At 49.8% G+C, this 19,026-nt stretch overlaps 1 protein-coding gene across 1 annotated transcript; it reads right to left on the bottom strand.

Moving 5' to 3' along the window:
- Positions 1 to 639: 639 nt before the first annotated feature.
- On the bottom strand, positions 640 to 18,754 carry KIF2C (kinesin family member 2C). The gene is made up of 21 exons (XM_059901743.1): positions 18,688 to 18,754; positions 17,738 to 17,832; positions 15,136 to 15,237; positions 14,920 to 14,968; positions 12,679 to 12,801; positions 10,816 to 10,938; positions 10,164 to 10,264; positions 9,415 to 9,510; positions 8,726 to 8,780; positions 8,472 to 8,634; positions 7,206 to 7,296; positions 6,872 to 6,935; positions 6,701 to 6,792; positions 5,800 to 5,942; positions 4,813 to 5,017; positions 4,584 to 4,694; positions 3,644 to 3,711; positions 3,201 to 3,306; positions 2,994 to 3,107; positions 1,394 to 1,517; positions 640 to 1,284 (listed from the first exon to the last, which is right to left on the bottom strand). Exons 1-21 carry the CDS (start codon positions 18,752 to 18,754, stop codon positions 1,202 to 1,204), a joined length of 2,175 nt encoding a protein of 724 aa, XP_059757726.1. The 3' UTR covers positions 640 to 1,201.
- Positions 18,755 to 19,026: the final 272 nt, after the last annotated feature.

Here is a 19,026-nt window from a genome sequence, read left to right as displayed (position 1 = left end):
TGAGGCTGAGAGGGCTAGAACCTGGTCCATCTGATCCCACTCTTCTCTGGAGTTTCTGCAGTAGCCCACATGACCCATGCCCCACCGTGTCTCCCAGACTGAGGCCTTTCTAAAACATACATTTGGTTGTGTGGCTCCCAGGCTAAAAACCTTTAAGTGGCACGTTACCGTTTAGATAATTCATGTTCTGTGACACAGGATCTGGAGTCCTCTAGTTCCCAAACCATACATGCCCTATGTTTGGTTCCCCAGTCTACCTGGCAAACTTCTCATTTTTCAAGATCAAACGTGTTACCCATCAGATCCTTTCCTGTCTAGCAAGGCAAGTGCTTTCGTGTCAGTGTTGCCACAGAATCTTTTAACATGCCTTGAGCAGACTGTAAATGACAGAGCACCGTCTCCTTTCTGCTTAGGGCTCCTGTGCCCAGGAGAGGGCCTAGGACCTAGTCAGCATTGAACAAGGCAGAGGTTGGAGTCTTCACCATGTCACTTAAACTGCAGGTGTAGATTTGGCCTCCTGGGTAGGGTACAGAATCAGCACTACCCAGAGTTGCAGTAGGGTCTTAAGTCCCAGAAGGCTCAGACACATCCCAGGCACTTCCCAGATACCACTCAACAGGCTGATTTTTTTCTCTTTATTGTCAGACACAATGTATAAATACATAAAACAGAAAACAGCAGGGATCCTCTTGGGCCTCAAAAAACAGCAGGGAAGGAAGAGGTCCCTGAAACTTTTTTTAAAGTACAAAACATATTAGTGCCCCGACCAAGGGTATGGAAGGCAGGCCAGGGCCAGCAGAGCTGAACTAAAGGCTCCTTCCCTCTCCCAAGAGCCAGGACAACCCCAGGGAGCTCTCCACCAGCAGCCAGTCCACACGGGCAGAGTGCTGCCCAAGGGAAAACTCTACACCAGAGAGCTTTCTCCTCTTGGAGAGAAGGGCAGCACATAAGATAACTAAAAGCTCCCTCTTTCCATCCTTGTTCCCTTCATGGCTACAACTGAGGAAAAGGAAAGTCGTGTTCCATGCACTCTGACCCCTCCCCAGCTGCCCTGGGCCCAGATGCCCCCATACTTGGCATTTACCAAAGCTCTCCCAGCTCAGACCTTGACTAGACCCACCAGGTGCCCAGAGTTCGTTGAGGAGGGAAGGGGAGGGGAAAAGGCTGGGTGTGACACCAAACAGATCTTTATTTGCAGTCGTCAATGGGGCCGTTTCTTGATGCTTATTTGTTTGCTGGCCTGCTCTTCTAGCTGCATGGCTAGGCGCAAGGCCTTGAGGACATCTGGAAGGAAAGGGTGGTGCACCTGGGGTTAGTGGGTCTCTCAGAGGCCCCATTCCCTCTGGCAGAGCTGCCATCACCCGCAGAGGCCCCATCCTCTGGCTGCACCCACCTTGCAGGGCTGAGAAGTGCTTGGCTTGCTGGGCCAGGGCACATTCTGCTTTATTCACAAAGGTCTCCAGGTCATAGTCTGGCTGCTCAGCCATCTCGCAGAGCTCTAGCCAGCCTGGCCCTTCCTGCAACAACACAGCGCGAAACTTGTCAGGTCAATAATGACCAAACCAATCTAGCAAATCATTCCTAGGGCTCTACCATCTGCAATGCAGATGCCCACTCCTCCAGCCATGGCCCATACCCTGCCTCCTGATCCTCTCCCAGAAATTCTCAGCTTGAATTCATCCTCTTCCCCACTCCAAACTTGTGCCTGTCCCTTATGTCAAATGAATGTTATCATGTCTTGATGCTCAAGCCAGAAATCTCAGCAAGAACTTCTTTCACCCTGCTTGTCCCCCAATCCTAATTCCACCCCCGAAATGGTTCTTAAATCTCATGCCCTAATTCCAATCCCATGGCCATGGTCATAGTTGGTCTAGACACCAACATCTCTCTTGAACTCTAACAATCTTCTAACTGCTCTTAACTCCTAAGTGCCTCTACTCATGCTCACCCCACATCCCGAAACCAGCCTCTATACTGTGGCCATAGTAAGGTACCTAAAGCTCTGATGTGACCATGTCACCACTCTGCTTTACTCCCTTCAAAGGCATCCACTGCCCTCATAACGAAGTCCAGGCCTTTGGTGTGAACCATTAAGGCCCTTTAGCATCAAGTCCCGGCTGACCTGTCCGCAGCCTTGATCTCCTTCCCTCATCTGCTCACACCTTTTGCTCTGGCCAGAGTGAACCTCTCACTCTTCCTGAAAGTACCACATCCTTTCAAACATTTGTACCCTGAGCATGCCAGGGAGGGAGGACACATGTAGGCACTTATCCTACATGTTCCCTCCTCAGTTCTAAGTGCCCTGAGCTCTCCCCTCTGCTCTGCACTCTGAGAGCCCCATTCTTAGGGACTCTCCCCCACTTGCTCTTCCACAGCGGGGATCACAGCAGTGGTAGCATCTACCACTTACTAAACGCTGACTACATGCTGGGGACGGCTGAGTGCTTTAAAAACATATCACTTAATCCTCAGATGTAACCATCTTGTCTTGCCCATTTTGGGGATGAAGAATCTGGGGCCCCAGTGAAGCTCAATGACTTCCACAAGGAAATCAGCTTATAAATAGAAGAGTCAGGATTGATCAAGTCTTACTTTCGGGCCTGTTATCCATACTTCAGGTTTTTGGCCCTTGGTCTCAGCACAGGAGCTGGCATATAGAAAGTACTCACCAAACATTCACTGAACAAACAAGACAAGGTTACCCTCCAAACCCTCAGTCAGGAGCATGGGGTAGAGAGACTAGCTCCAGCCAGAACGATGGAGGAAAGCCTATATGTGCCAGGCTGGGGAAGGAGGTGCGGTAATTAGCTGCCCTAGAAGAGCAGCTGAAAAAATAAGTGGAGAATTAAGAAATGCTGGTGTAGACGGCTGCCTCTTGCCACCCCAGCCAGAAGACCGGGGGAGGGCAAAGCCCAGGTCACGGTCAAGGAATGGCACTAAGCCTGTGCTAGGATGGTTATCCAGTCTCTCCCAGACCAGGGCCAGTCCTCCACCTGTATAATCTCTTTGAGCTCTTCCATGGCCCTCTCCTCCAGCTCCCTGATCTGAGTCATGGCTTCATTGAAGCTGGACATCTGGGAAGACAGTTCCTCCTCTTCCTTGGAGAACTAAGGGGGCAAAAGGAGAGACACAACGGTGTGGCCCAGTCCCCATCTCAGGAGGCCACGTTTCTGTCTTGCCTGGCCCACCCTGCCCCTTACATTGCCTGCGCTCAGGGCCCCGTTAGAGCTGGCTTCCATCTCTTCTGTTTCCATCTGAGTTGGCTGCTCCCCACTGGGCCCACTGTGGGGGCTCAGCTCCTTGACCCTGAGAAAACAAGAAGGTCTCAGATCCCACAGCAGCCTCCTTGGCACTCACGAGTGTGCAGCACCACTCAGATTGCGAGCCTTTGAGGAGATGGACTAGCAGCTTTGCTTTGGCCCAGGAGAAGTCCCTCACTCACACTGCTCCCCACCAAAGCCTGAGGGGATCGGAAAAAACCTTGTAGCCTCACACATGAACTCCCAGGCCTCAGATTCAGCGAGTCACAGAAGAGGAGACAATGGGCACTGAGTCGCCAGAGCTTCCTCCCCGCTCTCATTGCTGTCATTCCCTCCCCCACCCTGCACCCCCTCCCCATCCCACCTGGTTTGGGTACTAGTACCTGTCTGCATATCTTAGTGTATTTAAAGTATATTCACAGGAGCTTATGCCTGGTGAGATCATGGCGATCTGCAAAAGAGGGAACGGGCAGTTAAAGGTCAAGGATCACAGGGTAAGGGTGCTCTTGGAGAGGCTGCCAGCAGGAGTCTCTTTAGGCTGCTAATACCCACGTGGAATTGGGGGCAGAACCCATTAAGCACCCACTTTGTGCCAGGCAACTTGCCCCATGGGCCCTGCAAACTAAGGTGCCTTAAAAATTGGTCCCTGGGGACTGCCCTGGTGGTGCAGTGGTTAAGAATCCGCCTGCCAATGCAGGGGACACGGGTTCGAGCCCTGGTCTGGGAAGATCCCACATGCTGCGGAGCAACTAAGCCCATGCACCACAACTACTGAGCCTGCGCTCTAGAGCCCACGAGCCACAACTACTGAAGCCCGCACGCCTAGAGCCCGTGCTCCACAACAAGAGAAGCCACTGCAATGAGAAGCCCGCGCACCACAACGAAGAGTAGCCCCCGCTCGCTGCAACTAGAGAAAGCCTGTGCACAGCAACAAAGACCCAATGCGGCCACAGAAAAAAAAAAAAGTCACTCACAGTTGTGGCCTTCTATTTCCTAGGCTGGGAGCCAATGACCCCTGAGGGAAGCCACAGAAGAGACGAGGACTGCCTCTCCTGCTTCCCCAAAGGTCCTCCTTCTGAACTCTGCAGCCCCCTTTTCATCAGGTAAGGGAGGAATGACCTTCCCCAAAACAAGAGCTGCACGGACATACAATAAAGGGAGAAGACCCTTTCCTCCCCTCTTGGGTAGGCAAAGAGGAGCCTGGTGTCCAAAAGCAGGGGGTGAAGCCCAGTCAAGTTAGAGCCTAGAAACCCTGGTGGCCAAGAGCACCAAGCCTCTTGCCCAGGGACAGGACTGCACCACCTCCAAAGGGACACTACTCACCATGCAGGTCCTTGAGTTCTCCCCGATAAAGGAGTCCCTTAGCACCTGTGTCAGCTTGCTCTCGCGGAATGGGGTGTGAGCTTTGTTCTGTCCCAGGGCCCTGATGCACTCCTGGGGCACAGCAGGGGAAGCTGAGGTCCCCTCCCTCCTCTTGAGATGCCCACTCTCTCCCTCCCTCCCCCAGCAGCCCTCCAGGCCAACCCCCTCCCCTCCAGCTGGGCCCCACTACCTTCAGAGCCAGGAGACTCTTGTTGATTTCTGCGCCCTCCATGCGGGTCTGCCGGTCAGCACTGGAAGTGTCTGCGCCTCGCTCATTCCCTGCCAGATCCACCAAAGAGAACTTGCCATGCACTCTCCCTTTGGCTCGAAGAAGAATCTGGAAGCAGGCGTGGGAGCGGGAAGAGCTGGAGTTGGCAAATGTCTGCCCAGAGGTCCTGTGGCAAAGGAGGACAAAGAAGGACTATGAGCTCCCAGGGTCACCAGCCACCATGGCACCCCAGGTCCCAAAGCAGTCAGTTCTCCGGTAGCAGAGGGACACAGGTCAGGACTCTAAGATGTCTTGTGTCATCCAGTCCCACTTCTGTCCTGCCCTCCCTCCAACTCTGGACCTAGTGGCTTACCCTTACAGTCAAAGTACTGGATTCTCTGTGAGGGCCTTGGCCAGACCCCAGGGCCCACAGGACATGGGGAAACATGAGTTGCCTCTGCTGCAGGGCACACAGGGAAGGAGGGGCTGTCATGAACCACTTGCTGCAACTCAAGGGCCCTGGGGCGGCAGCCCTCTCCCTGGGCCTCCGGTAGCTGCCCAGCATCCACTGCACCACACCTAGGGCCCCGGTAGTGCGCTTCCCTACCTCTATACAGGAAGGGAGCTGTGGCCCCATCACTTCCAGCCTAGAGCACATCCAGAGCTCCTGTCTCCCACCACAGAGGGAGGGAACAGCAAGGAGAAACCCAGAGAAGTCAGGAAGCATGCCTTTGGGTAAAAGCCGGGGAATAAAGCCTCCCTTGGTCAGATTCAAGATACTTTGACTCGCCCCTGATAAGTCTCGCCCTGGGTCATCGGCCCCACTGAGACCACTTAAGGCAGAGGCCTTCAGAGCCCGCACCAAGCCAGGGGAAGCGGCGCTCTGTGGAAACAGCAAAGGACTCAGCGCTAGTCTGGCACCTGACCTGGCATTAGAAGGTGGCCCCTTCCCCTGGACGGAACTCTGACCTGCAGGCACTGCCTATGTCGATCATCTTGATGACGTCATCAGCACAGCTCACCACGTGCTCCTGCAGCCCCACCACCTGCACCTGCTGCTTGCCATCCTCTAGCACGCGCAGTTTGGCCTTCTTGTTGAGCAGGTCAAACAGCTGTGTCAGGCAGGGGAACAAGGCCAAGGCCATCAGGTGCCGGGCACCCCACTGACTCCTCCCTCCTTCAGGGCCAGTCCCAGCTTAGACAAGGGCTGCCAGCAGGAAAGGCAGGAGAGGCTGAGCTGGGTTATGCCAGACTAGCAGCGGGCAGTCCACTTGGGAGCTGAACCAGGCTGCCTCAGTTTGATGCGACCCTGCTACTTAACTAGCTATGTGAACCTGGACAACTACTTAACCACCTAGCCTCGTTTCTGATCTGTACAATAGTGACAGTGACAGTAATACTTCCTAGTAGGGTTGTGGTGATGAGCTGAGACAAGTAAAGCGCTTAGAATAGTGCTTAGCACCTAGTAACATCTTAATAAGCAACCCTAGCTATTATTATTATCTAGACCCCACTTGGGGAAGATGACTCTGCAAAAGCATAGAGAGGTAGAAAGATACATAGACATATAGAGAGAACACGAGTGTGAGAATGGGGAAGAAGAGTTATGAGGGAGGTGTGTGGAGGGAGGACACGGCACACACAGGCAAACCTCCCATCTGAGAGGGGGCCCCGAGGCATATTCCTGCCATACTTGTTGAGTGTGGGTACCATCCCACCATTGGATGAAAGCTCCCACATGTTTGGGCGAAGTGGCCCAGAGGCTTGACAACCCACAGGTTGTTTGGCTTCTACAATTTCTAGCCAGCCTCAAGGTTTCTGAAACTTCAGGGGCCCCAACAGCATAAACAAAGGGCTCCCTGCCAGCTACCTTCCCATTATAGATCTCGAAGAATGTCACATAGACTTCCAGGCCCAGGTTCCGGTATCGGGGCTGATTCTTCAGGAGGAAGACGTCCCGGGCTGTGGGGGGAGAGGCTGGATTAAGTAAGCAACCTGCCCTTCTGTGCCCAACCCCACTGTGGCAGAACACACTACTTACAGGCCATCGCATAGATCCCTTTCGATGCGTTCTGGGCTTTCCCACAGAGGTCTCCACCCATCGTCTGCAAAGGGAAGGGGCAGAAGACCGTGGTAAAGGGCCCTTGGCCTAGGCCAGGGCACTACTGGCTCCACCACCACAGTGGGCCACACCAAAGCTGGGAGGGGAGGCTGGACCTACTAAGGCCCCTCCTTTAACCTGGCACAGCAAAGGCATCTGGAGATGGGGCATCTGCACTGAGGGGATTTTCTGCAACAAACTCATTGTCCTCCTTTTCAGAGACCCAGAGTTGCGCTATGGGTAGGCTTGCTCTCTGCCAGGCCTGAATACTCACATGAGTCTTACCACTTCCCGTCTGGCCGTATGCAAAACAGGTTGCTTTTCCCCCTTCAAAGATTGTCTGTACCAGTGGCCTTGCTGTGAACCTAGGAGAAAGGATGGGGAAGAGGGTACATCTCTTCTCAAATGTGCTCCCTGGAACATGGAGCACAAAGCAGACTCCTGGGGGCCTCCTTCCAAGCATGAGCACACCTCTCACACAAAGTGGTCCCACCTGACCCCAGCCCCACTTATAAATTTGAAATTCTCCTAGCCACCTGGGGAGAGCTGGACCGACCTGCCAGGAGCAGGCTGATGGTCCACACTCTAACTGAGCCACCAGCACCTCCTCTACCCTGGAGACACATGGTGAAAGCTTGAGCTTAGCAGCCGACTTCCAGCATAAGATACACTACAAAGATCAAAGAAACCATCTAAAGTAGGAGCCTAAATTATTTTAGGCTTTGTGGGCCTAAAATAGGTCTCTTCCATATATATACATACATACATACATAAATATACATATATATTTAATGATTCTTTAAAAACACAAAATCCATTCTTAATTTGAGAGCCATATAAAAAGGGATTGCAAGCCAAATTTGGTCCATGGACGATAGTTTATCAACCTCTGGTCTAGAGCAGTACTGTCCAATAGTAGCCACTGCCACACATGGCTATTGAGCACTTGAAATGTAGCTAGTGTAACTGAAGAACTGAATTTTTTTTTTTTGTCGGCCACACCGCATGGCATGCGGGATCTTAGTTCCCCAACCAGGGATCGAACCCAAGCCCCCTGCAGTGGAAGCACAGATTCTTAACCACTGGAATGCCAGGGAAGTCCCTGAAGAACTGAATTTTTAACTTTATTTAAACAGTCACACGAGGCTAGTGGGTGTTGTATTGGACAGAGCAGTTCCAGAGTTTGCTGAGTCTGCTAAGCCCAGTGGGAAATGGGTGGCTGCACAGGACACAGGAAGAACCCCTAGGGCTTGCCCAGCCCAGCCTCAAAGAGTGCAATGGGTAATACCTCACTTCTGTCCACTCAAGCGCGGGCCACTAAAGCTGAAAAACGGGATGGGACAGCCTCAACAGGGCCTTCCAGGTGCTGGGAGCCAGAGCCAGCTCTATCTCATGGCCCATCCAAAGAAAACACAAGAGGAAGCCAGGAAGGGCTTCAGGGTCAGCATGTCTGTGAGCGTGAGTGTTACCACAATGTCCCTCACTGGAAAGAGTAAAGTGTCAGGGGGAAGGAGGAGAAACAAAGAGGCAAGGGACTAACCTGTAGACGACTTCATTTGAAGCTGTTTCGTCAAATGCGAAGTCAAAGCAGAATGCTTGGTTCTCCAGATACTTTGTTAAATCCACTTTTAACTTTGGCTCATGTACCAAGAGGACACACTTGCTAGGAACGGAAATCACATCAATTTCTTTCTTGGCCAATTCTGCAGAAGGACAGTATTTCAGGGGATGCTCCCTGGACACGGGGGAACCCACAGTCAGTCCAAAGCCTCATTCTGACTGAATAGGGCTTACCTTGTTTATTCAGTGGGCGTTTCCTAACACAAACACATATCCTGTGCTCTTCAATCTTCAAGAGGATGAGAAAAGACAACCATGAGCAAAAGGTCAGAGCAATGTTGAAAGAAAGCTTGTCCAGAACCCGTCCAGTTCTAATCCCAAGTCTGGCTCAGGCAAGGGCCAAGATCTAACACTGGAACCCACTATGCCCATAGTTACTCTGGAGCGCAAGAAGGTAGCTCTGAATTTTCTTCCCAGTTTCCTCACTCTGCTGCCCATAGGAGGGTTCAGCACACTTTCATGATTAGTAGTAAGAATCTAGCCAACCTATTGAAGCAGGGAGGATGGGGGTGTGGGAGTTGATAAAGATCAGACTCTCCCATCTAGGCCTCACTAGCTCCAGCCCACCAAAGGGTATTAAAAAACCCCTTGAGGGTGAGTGAAGATTCCTGCACGCTCTCATTGCCTTAAGAGAATGTTTCTGTCTCTCACTTGTAGGCCTACTCGGGAGAAGAATCTGAAAAGGAATCGTGTGTGTGTGTGTGTGTGTGTGTGTATATATTTACATATATATGTAGAGAGAGAGAATGAATCACTGTGCTGTACACCTGAAACCAACACAATGTTGAAATCAACTATGTTTAAAAAAAAAAATTGTACACCTACTCAGGAAGGAGAGGTAGAAGCCCTTTGGGATTACTTACAGGATCAGTCACAGTAAGTGGATGACATTCCAAAGTAGCCCGAAATTCTTTAATCATCCGGGAAAATTCCCAGTTTGGAAAGCTGTTGTCATACTCCTGTTTGGGATAGGAGTGAAGAAGGACTAACTGCCAAGATGTTAAGTGCTCTCAGGCCTCAGTGCTAGGCAGCAGCAACAACAGCTCTTCATATGCACACAGCCCTGCAGGGCTGACAAGCCCCCACACGATCTCACTGCCCCCCACTCTGGCTCTGGGCAGAGAACCCAGGAACAAAGTCTTGGGAACAGAGATTGGCAAGGGGCCTAGGCATGCACCAACCACTCTAGGAACTGGGGCAAGAGCCACTGTCCCACATCTTAGGAGACCAGCAGGCTGGGATTCCCCTGTGCCATTAACCCAACTAAAGGGAAATAATCCAAACTGGAACTCCACTGTGGCACCCCTGCATACACACAACTAGGAAGTCGGGGGAGGCAGGCAACTGTGCCCAGCAGCCCACTGGACACTGAACTGTGTGATGGGCGTACCCACTGGACAATCAGCAGCAAACATTCCTCATCTGAGGGCCTTCAGAAAAATATCTGAATTATTTGTTCTCTGAATCCTGATGAGAAACTAGTTAAGCTTCTTGGATATCAGAATTGGAGCCTCAGAAATGCTGGGGCCGAACTGTTATCTCTGTTGCAGACAAGGTTTCAGTTAAGGATGCCTGTCCAAAAACCTTTGCCCTTGCTTCCCAAGAAAGGTACCTGAGCTCGTTTTATTCTCATTTCAGAGTTCTGGGCTCTTTTCTCTTCTCGCTTGTTCTTCATTTTTTCCATTTCCTTCACAATACAAGATTTCCTCCGAACTAGGGGGAGAAAAAAAAAGGAAGCCCTTTCTTTTACCTGTCTAAGCCAGCCTGGTCTTCTCTGGCTGTTGTGTTGAGTCCTGGGCCTTTCCCAGGACTAGGCCTTCTCTAGACCCTTGCTCTTATGTCACCATATGCATGGAGAGGAAGCAACAGCTATGACTCTTAGGATGGCCAAGCCCACAAGAGACTTGCTAATGTGGGCACTCCAGGTCTAACCCAAGCTCTCTCTATGCCTCTGTGGCATCTTCTCAACAACCAGAAGAGGTGAGATCATCCCTGCTTGGTCTTGGTGGGCACTCTGGGCTCTTCTTCGGGTGTTGGCCAAGACTTTAGCTGTGATAGCAACTCAACTACATCAGAGGGCTCCTGCCACCTGACAGTGACAGGGTCACCTCTTGTGAAAGATTGATTCCGTGGCCACAGGGAAACACGACCCCATGTAACAAACATGGTTTGAACTCAGGTACCAAGGCAAGCCAGGTGTGGGACAGGCTGTAACTACCTATCCTGCACTAGGATCAGGGCAGCAGACAGCTCAGCGTGTCTACCTGAGTTCACAGGGTTTGCAGAAGAGCTGCCTTGGACGGAATGGACTTGCTCTTCCACCTCCTCGCTGACCATCGTCAATGGTATCTCAGCCACTGCAGGGCAGGAGGGCCTAGGGGGGCCGGCTGTGGGGGAACAAGAGTCATTGGAGAAGCAGGCAGGCATACGGCAGCCATGCTCATCTGAGCCCTAGCGGGTCATAGGCCAGGAGGAAGGCTACCGACTGCCAGCTCAGCAAGGGCTCAGGCTCGTACCGTGTGAGCAAAGCTCAGGCTTTTTCCTGCATCTCGGCCCACACCTTGAACCCAACAAGTCCCTCCACAGGGGCTGGCTCCTGGGGTCAAGAAATCTTAAAGAGTGTGTGAGTAGCTCAGTGTGGGCTTCACCATGAAGGGAAAAGCCTTTAAAGGCCTTAACTCTTTAGGCTTGACCAAGCATGGGTTCTCAGGCCAGGCCAGACCAGGCCTTTCTACTCATTTAGGAGAAATTTCTGATTTCAGAACCCAGGTGGTTAACAGGAGCAAGGACTGAAAGCCAGGAATAATGGGAACCTGAGCAACAACCAACCATATTTTTTAAAAAATAAATTTTATTTATTTTTATTTTATTTATTTTATTTTTGGCTGCGTTGGGTCTTCGTTGCTGCGTGCAGGCTTTTCTCTGGTTGTGGCGAGCGGGGACTACTCTCCTTTGCGGTGTGTGAGCTTCTCATTGCGGTGGCTTCTCTTGTTGTGGAGCACAGGCGCTAGTCGCACAGGCTTCAGTAGTTGTGGTGCACGGGCTTAGTTGCTCCGCGGCATGTGGGATCTTCCAGGGCCAGGGATCAAACCCGTGTCCCCTGCACTGGCAGGTGGATTCTTAACCACTGCGCCACCAGGGAAGCCCCAACCAACCATATTGATTCAACCCAGAAAGGTACAACCCATGGTGACTCACTACTTCCCATACCTGGTCGTGACCCTTTTGTTTACCTTTTGTTTACCCTTTTGTTTACCTTTATTAGAGCTGAATTTGATACACATTAAATGTAATGATTACAAAAATCACCTACTTTATTTACTAATAACTAGTAAAAGTTGACAATTAAAAATGTTTGGGACTACCCTCCACCCTGCTGGCGCAGTGGTTAAGAATCCACCTGCCAATGCAGGCGACACGGGTTCGATCCCTGGTCAGGAAGATCCCACATGCTGTGGAGCAACTAAGCCCGTGCACCACAACTACTGAGCCTGCGCTCTAGAGCCCGTGAGCGACAACTACTGAAGCCCGCGAGCCACAACTACTGAAGCCAGCGCTCCTAGAGCCCGTGCTCCAAAACAAGAGAAGCCACCACAGTGAGAAGCTTGCGCACCGCAACGAAGAGTAACCCCCACTCGCCGCAACTAGAGAAAGCCTGCGCGCAGCAACAAAGACCCAGCACAGCCAAAAATAAATTAAAAAAAAAAAAAAAAAAGTTTTAAAATCTCCATTTATATAAAGTCCAAAATAGAGAAAAAGTTAATTTATGCAATCTGAAGTCAGGACGTAGGTACCCTTGGGGGCTTAGGAACTGGGAGGGGGCCTGAGGGGGACTTTTGGGGGTGCTGGTAATGCTCTGTTTGATCTGGGTGTCAGTTACATGAGTGTGTTCACTTTGTGAACTATGTAGTCAACGATAGGTTTACTCTTCTGTATATATATTATGTTTAAATAAAGTTTAAAAAGTAAAGTGAGATGATTTCCAGATAAGGGAGCAGTGGGGCAGGAGCAGAACAATATGAAAGCGAGGGAGTGTAGGAATCCTAGGATATTCCAGAACAGGTTCAGGGCAATGTGTGAGGAGCCGCTCCAGGGCCTCAAACAGGGAGAACAGATTCATTACTCACTGGGAACTGAAAACTGCTTGCGGGAATTTGCAGATGCAGGCAGCTCCACCTCCATATCATTCTCCTGAGTGGTGATGCGAACCTCTGGGACAGTGGACATGCGAGTGGAGCGGCCTCGGAGACCTGAAGGACCAAGGGCAGCAGCCGATCAGTGCAGCATGATCAGGAGAGCCAACAGGCATAATAGAGGGGCGGTTGGGGGTAACCCTCCAAGATTCTATACAGGAAAGGAGCCCACCAACTTCCCATTCCTTCCACACAAGGAAAGGAAAAATTAGAAAGGCCAAGTACCAGTGACCCCAAAACTAATTTGTTACGTTCTGCAATCTGAGAGCTCCTGAGGGCTCCCACAAGAGCATCTGTCTTGAGTAAATGGAGGGACCTACAGACAATCTGAAATCATTTCTGGAGACGTAGACCTAATCCCTGAAAAAAAGCATTCTTAACCTTAGCAACAGCACCTACCATTCTACAATCTTCCCATACCACGAAACATTATGAGGTAAGTATCAGTATTCCCAACTAATGGAAGACGACATTAAGGCACAGAGAAATTAAGCAACTTGCCCAATGCCACTCAACTAGTAAGCATCAGAACCAGGATGTGAACCCAAGACTGCCAGATTCCAGTCTGGGCTTTTTCCACTGCTCCAAGATACTTTACAGAGCCAGGCCTGGGCCACATCTTTAGAAACCATGGGATCAGCTACATGAATCTTCTGGAATCTTAAAAGAATGCTTAACTGAGAGAAACAATTGAGTTATACTTTAATTCTTGCCAATTTCTACCCATCTATACAGTTTCTCTCCATAAGAAAGAAATAATGCACCTATAAATAAAAGAAGTAGTGAATTTAGAAATAAAACACTGGTGTCATATAAGCAAATATCAACTTGTACTGAATTTGAGTTTTCTAAGTTTAGGCTGATCTGATGGCTCTATATAATCCCTATTTTTCATAAAGAGCATGAATTATATCATGCACATTCATTAAGGTTTTTTTTTCCATTAAAAGGAGCGGTGGCAGTATCCTTTCGGGTCATGCACGTGGAGTGGGAGGGCTGCCACCCCCATCTCTCCTGCAGGCCCTTACGGTGGTATAGCCAGCAAGAGAGGGCCAGCAACACACCAGTCATGCCCAGCTCAAGCTCAAAACTGCACCACCTTTCACCTTGGGCCCCCGGGAACCTGAAGCTCCAGGCATGTCGTTTCTGGGCCCGAGGTGGCTGTGTTATGTCAAGGCAGTGATACCCCCTCGACTGGGACAGGCTATGCAGGCTGTGAGGTACAGCTGGTTCTGGGTTATAAGCTGGATTATTTGGGCAGTTTGTGCCTACAGCCACCGTCACAGATGACTGTAGTCAAAGTAGGTTTATGCTGACTTCTTCTGCAGAGAAAGCCCAACCCTCTGCTGGAGTTCGAGGCATTGCTATTATCTGTCCAATCTCACCCCACCCCCAGATCACCACAGCACTGCCAACTCTACTTCTAAATGGCCCTGACCTAGCTTTTCTCACAGCCTGCCCACCACCTCACTCCAAGGCATGTTGTTCCCCCAAGGAGAGAAAACAAGCCCACAATGGCTGATTACTGCTCTGGATTCCACAGGCCAGTCAGCAAATTTCCCAAATGCACCAGGTCCCTGAGAGGTTGGCCTAAGTAAGAGCTGTAGGTTGAACTGTTGAATTCTTTCTCTTCTTTTCTTTTTTTTAAACTGCTTTAGAGGTATGATTGACATATAAAAAGCTGTAGATATTTAATGTGTACAATTTGATGGGTTTGGAAGTAGGTATACACCCATGAAACCATCGTCACAATCAATGCCATAAACCTACTCATCACCTTCAAAAGTTTCTTCCTGCTCCCTTTGTTTTGTATTTTGTTTTTTCCTTTTGTGGTAAGAACACTTAAAATAAGATCTACCCTCACAGTAAATTTCTAAGTATACAATACAGTATTATTAATCATAGGCCCTATGTTGTACATTAAATCTCCAGAACTTCTTTATCTTGCATAACTGAAACTCTGTACCCTTTGACCAACACCTCTCCATTTCTTCCTCCCTGTAGGTTAGATTCTTCCTCACTGAGGAAGGTGCTTGGAAGACAGAGCAGGACTCAGCCCACACAAAAGCCACCTGCTAAACTGGAGCAATGAGTCTACTTCACAGCTTCCTGAGCTCCAAGAACATCATTCCTGGCACAAACCCCATGACAGTGAGCCAGTAGAAATCCATTTACCTTCCTTTGGAGCGGGAATTTTGGAGCTGACTGCTCTGCGCTTTTGTTTCTGAAAAACAAAACAAACCACCACAATATATGGCTCTTATCAATTCTCAAGGGCCTATCCTGGGCCCATGTGCTGTGCTGAAGAACTAAGCAGCCCCAGAAAACAAACCAGCAAAGAGCCAACAAGCCAAATGGGGCACTGGCTGCAGTCAGGTGACAGGCACCTACCTGAACCGTTACATTCTCCTGCAGGGGTAGATTGTCCTTCGGGTGTAAGGGAAGAAGCTGTAAGAGTTCTGGGTTTATTGCAGCCACATCATCAAAATCAATCTGCAAGGAGCAAGTAAAACTTCTGTGAACAACATAGCTTGTTCAATCCAACTGCATCTCTGCAATCAAGGCTACCCCTAGATTCAGACTTTATAAACTTTAAGTTCCACCAAGTACTAATAGCTATAAACAAATATTTATTCCCTAGTCGTGTTTTACCATCTAGATGGATATTGGTTTCTGATTCCGAGCCAATGGTAGCTGTCAGTGATGAGAATGAGGTGAAGAGGAAGGCAGACAGGCAGGCAAACAGGAAGTCCACAGTAGATCTAGGCCACTCGGCTCCCCTAATGCTCTGCGGGGCAGTGGGGTCCTGCTGGGCACAGCCCCCTGAGCACCCCTTGCTGCCTGACACCAAGGAGGAAACAAGTTCTAACTGCCCACTGATAGTCAAATGGAGGGCCCTTCAGGATCTTATGGGCAGGGACCAGTTCCCGAGAGCTGCTACCTAATCCTAAATCTACCTACATTTTCTACTGGGCCCAGAAACTTCGGGCCCAGAAGCTTCTTCCCCAGTCACAGTGTCCTGCTCAGGCCTTCCCTACTTCCTGCTCATGCCTGCAATGAGGTCACAATTCTAGGTTTACATCACCAGAGTCCTGAAACCCTCTGGGGACAACTCAAACTTCACCAGCATACTTCACAGCAGGTTCAAACACACCTAAATAGTACCAACTTGATTATTTCTGTTTCAAAATGTGAAAGAGCTGAAGCATGTACTCCAGGGTGAGAGCTTCACCTCCTACATATGCAACCTTTATGTATTAATTAGCTATTCAAACACTTATTAGGCATGAGTAAGGCCGTAGGGGGAAGGTATTCAAAAATGAATTAAGACATGTATCGCCCTTGCTTTCAGTGAGCTCACATTCTAGTGGGAGACAGAAGCCATGTGCACAAAGGGCTAGAAACCAAAGCAGCATGGGATAGACGAGGAGGACAGAACCACCAAATGCAAAAGCTGGCGAGTACTTCAGTAGCCAGGCTTCTATCCACTTTTCTTGGACAGCTACAGACCCTTACCCTCCCCCGCTCCCCCGATTCCAATCCCTAAACTACAGAGAGCATAAACAACACAGGAGACCAAAGTTCTGACATTAACTGATCCTCACTTTGATGATTCAGGAGGAAGGAATAAGAGTGAGAGTGTGAAGGCAGCGAGACACTAGGCAGGATCATAGAGTGGGGAACTGCCCCATTTGTCCCTGGCACTACTTTGGAAGGAGTGTGTGGTATAAAGAAAAAAAATTGATTGGGATCAGATCTTGAAAAGGCTTTAATTCCTCACTAAGAAGTTTGGACTTTATTCCAAAGGCAATATTTAAGCTGGAGTGAGACCCAATAAAAGCTGTATTTCTAAACAAACAACAAAAACAAAAATAAGTCACACGGAACTGCTAATAGATGGTTGAAAGGAATTTTAGGAACCTCTTGATTCAAGGACAGATAATGTAAAGAATTCAGTTCTTCTATTTCTCAGATATACCACCTAAATATATGCATACCTACCATAAGGCACTATGCTATGCAAGTCCTTTACATGTGTTATCTGTTAAGCTCCACGGAAGAGGGTCCAGGTCTGTCTTATTCACTTCAGTATCCCCAGTACCAAACACACTGGCTGGCATTTTGGAACCAGTACAAAAGGATTTGTTGAATAAGTCCTCAAAACAACCCCAAATAAGTAGATATTATTATCATCCTCATTTTAGAAATGAGGAAGTTGAATTTTTAAGAGGGACAGAAACGTGCCTGAGAACACATTAAGTAGTGGCAGAGCCAGACTCTAGAATCCAGGTTTTCATATGCTTAGCCTGGTGACCTCTTCACCACACCACAATGCCTCTAAAACATAAATATCTTAGGCACATCCCTCCTCTCCTCAAAATCCTTCCAAGGCTCCCACTGCCTACAGAATAAAATCTTAAACAACTTAGTGCCAGAGACAAAGACCCTCTAGTTTCCTTTTTTAGCCATTTTGCTGCTGCCAAGCATCCTTGGCCTTCCTCAATGCCCGGAGCCAGCTTCTCTACCAGTCCCCATGAGGGCCATCTCACTGTTTCTGCTAAGCTTTCTGGCCCCCACAAGCCCAGCTCATCCTCAGTGAGTTTCCACCTCTGAGCTGCTCTAGCATTATTCATCTGTAGTTGCCTTCTATTATTTGGTGTTTCAGAAACATACTTTTGTCTCCCCAACTAGATTATCAATTTTGCTCCCCAAATCAATATCATAGGTAGTGTGCACTCAGAGCTAGCTTGGGTGAGCAAGGTTTTAGAATTCTGTGCAGTTTACTTTCTAGAAACACAATAGAAACTGTTGATTGCTTCAATTTAGAACAGGCCTGCCTAAATAAAATCCCAATGCATTCAAAGAGGACGATATTTAAGATTAGGGAGGACAAGTCGACATCAAAAACAAGGCTGACACAAGTTCCATTTCCACACACATCTTTTAGGTAGGAAGGTGTTAAATGTGGTACAGGCATACTCGTAGAACCTACCTCTTTGCCCTTTGTGGCTCCTCCTTCTGTCCATTCCACTGAAACGCAGGATTTCTCCAAGTTCACAGTCCTTATGTTGGCACTGTGAATTAAGCCTATAGTATGAAAAGATCAGAGTTACCCATATTTTTCACTTTTAGGATCCCACAGGGACTCTTAATGTAGAGTTGGCCTGAAGGAAGGGACAGTTGACTTTCTTTCTAACCCCAGGAGACAAACCTCCTGGCACTTCACCCTTGGAATATCCCACAGTGAGGTAGGCAAGGAACAGTTCTTAAAACTGAGCTGCAGAGGATAAGGACTCATCCCTACTCAAAAGAGAGCCTACAGTGGGGTGAAGGTATGTTTGGGCAGGAGAATCACTCTAGTGCTTAGGTGAGCAGTTCCTCAACACAGCACTGAGGCTCTAGCGCCCTCAGGTTTCCCTATCTCACTCCTGACCTTTATGTCTGACCATTCTAGTGATATGGGTATTAGACCTGCCCGAGTTGAGGTAGCTGCTCAACTAAAAAAGAGAGGGCAGGATTGCAAGCTCCTGAAGAGCAGGGATCTCGTCTGTCTCGTTACCCTGAATCCCAGTATCTGACATACTGCAAGTGCACAGTGTTTATGGGAGAATAGAGGGGCGAGAAAGCCGAGGTCCCTGCAAGAGCAGGGCAGTTGCAGGGGCTAACTTTGGAGGGGAAATGAATCCAGCAACCCTGACGTCCCGGAGAAGTCCAGTGACACAAAGGAGCTCCGCCCATTCCTGGAGGACGGGGAGGGGACCCACCGCCAGTGCAGAGGCCCCTGGCCCTGGTAGAGAAGACTGACTGCCAGTGCGGAGACCTAGACCTGGAGGGTGGAGGGGAATCCCCAGTAGTGATTCAGGGCCTGCTGTTTGGGGAGGGGAGGTAATCTCTGCCCTCTCAGCCCACGGGTCCCCTTGGCCTCAGGACCCCGCCCCTCACCATTACTGCGTTGTATCTTGATGGCGAGACCGGGAAACAGGCGAGCCTGAAGAAGCGACGAGTCCATGGGTAGGCAGGAGCTCCGGGAAGAGAAACGCGAAATGCCAGAAAACCACAACTCTGCCGACACTGCGAAGTCTTAACGCCGCGTAAACCGCCGAAGTTTAAATCCCGCGCGCCGGCGTCCCTGAACGTCACCACGCTGTCGTCGGCCTCTCTTCCGCCAATCAGCGGCGCCCTGCGGAGCCTGTTGGGATACGTAGTCTCCGGGGGGGGGGGCCTTCCGGGGCCTGGGACCGTTCACTCGTCTGACCACAGCCGAGAACGCAGGGCTTGGTG

This window comes from Balaenoptera ricei, chromosome 1 (assembly GCF_028023285.1).
Source record: "Balaenoptera ricei isolate mBalRic1 chromosome 1, mBalRic1.hap2, whole genome shotgun sequence".
Classification (NCBI taxonomy): Eukaryota; Metazoa; Chordata; class Mammalia; order Artiodactyla; family Balaenopteridae; genus Balaenoptera; species Balaenoptera ricei.
This window is presented reverse-complemented; position numbering and strand designations above follow the sequence as displayed.

Bases quoted from the DNA above. Each gene is read 5' to 3' on its own strand.
- KIF2C (XM_059901743.1), bottom strand. From the start codon at position 18,754: ATGGACTCGTCGCTTCTTCAGGCTCGCCTGTTTCCCGGTCTCGCCATC. The intron at 8,635-8,725 runs GTAAGCCCTATT...GTCCTTCTGCAG, and splicing joins ACGCCCACTGAATAAACAAG to AATTGGCCAAGAAAGAAATT. The intron at 6,936-7,205 runs GTGAGTATTCAG...TTCCCTTTGCAG, and splicing joins CGGGAAGTGGTAAGACTCAT to ACGATGGGTGGAGACCTCTG.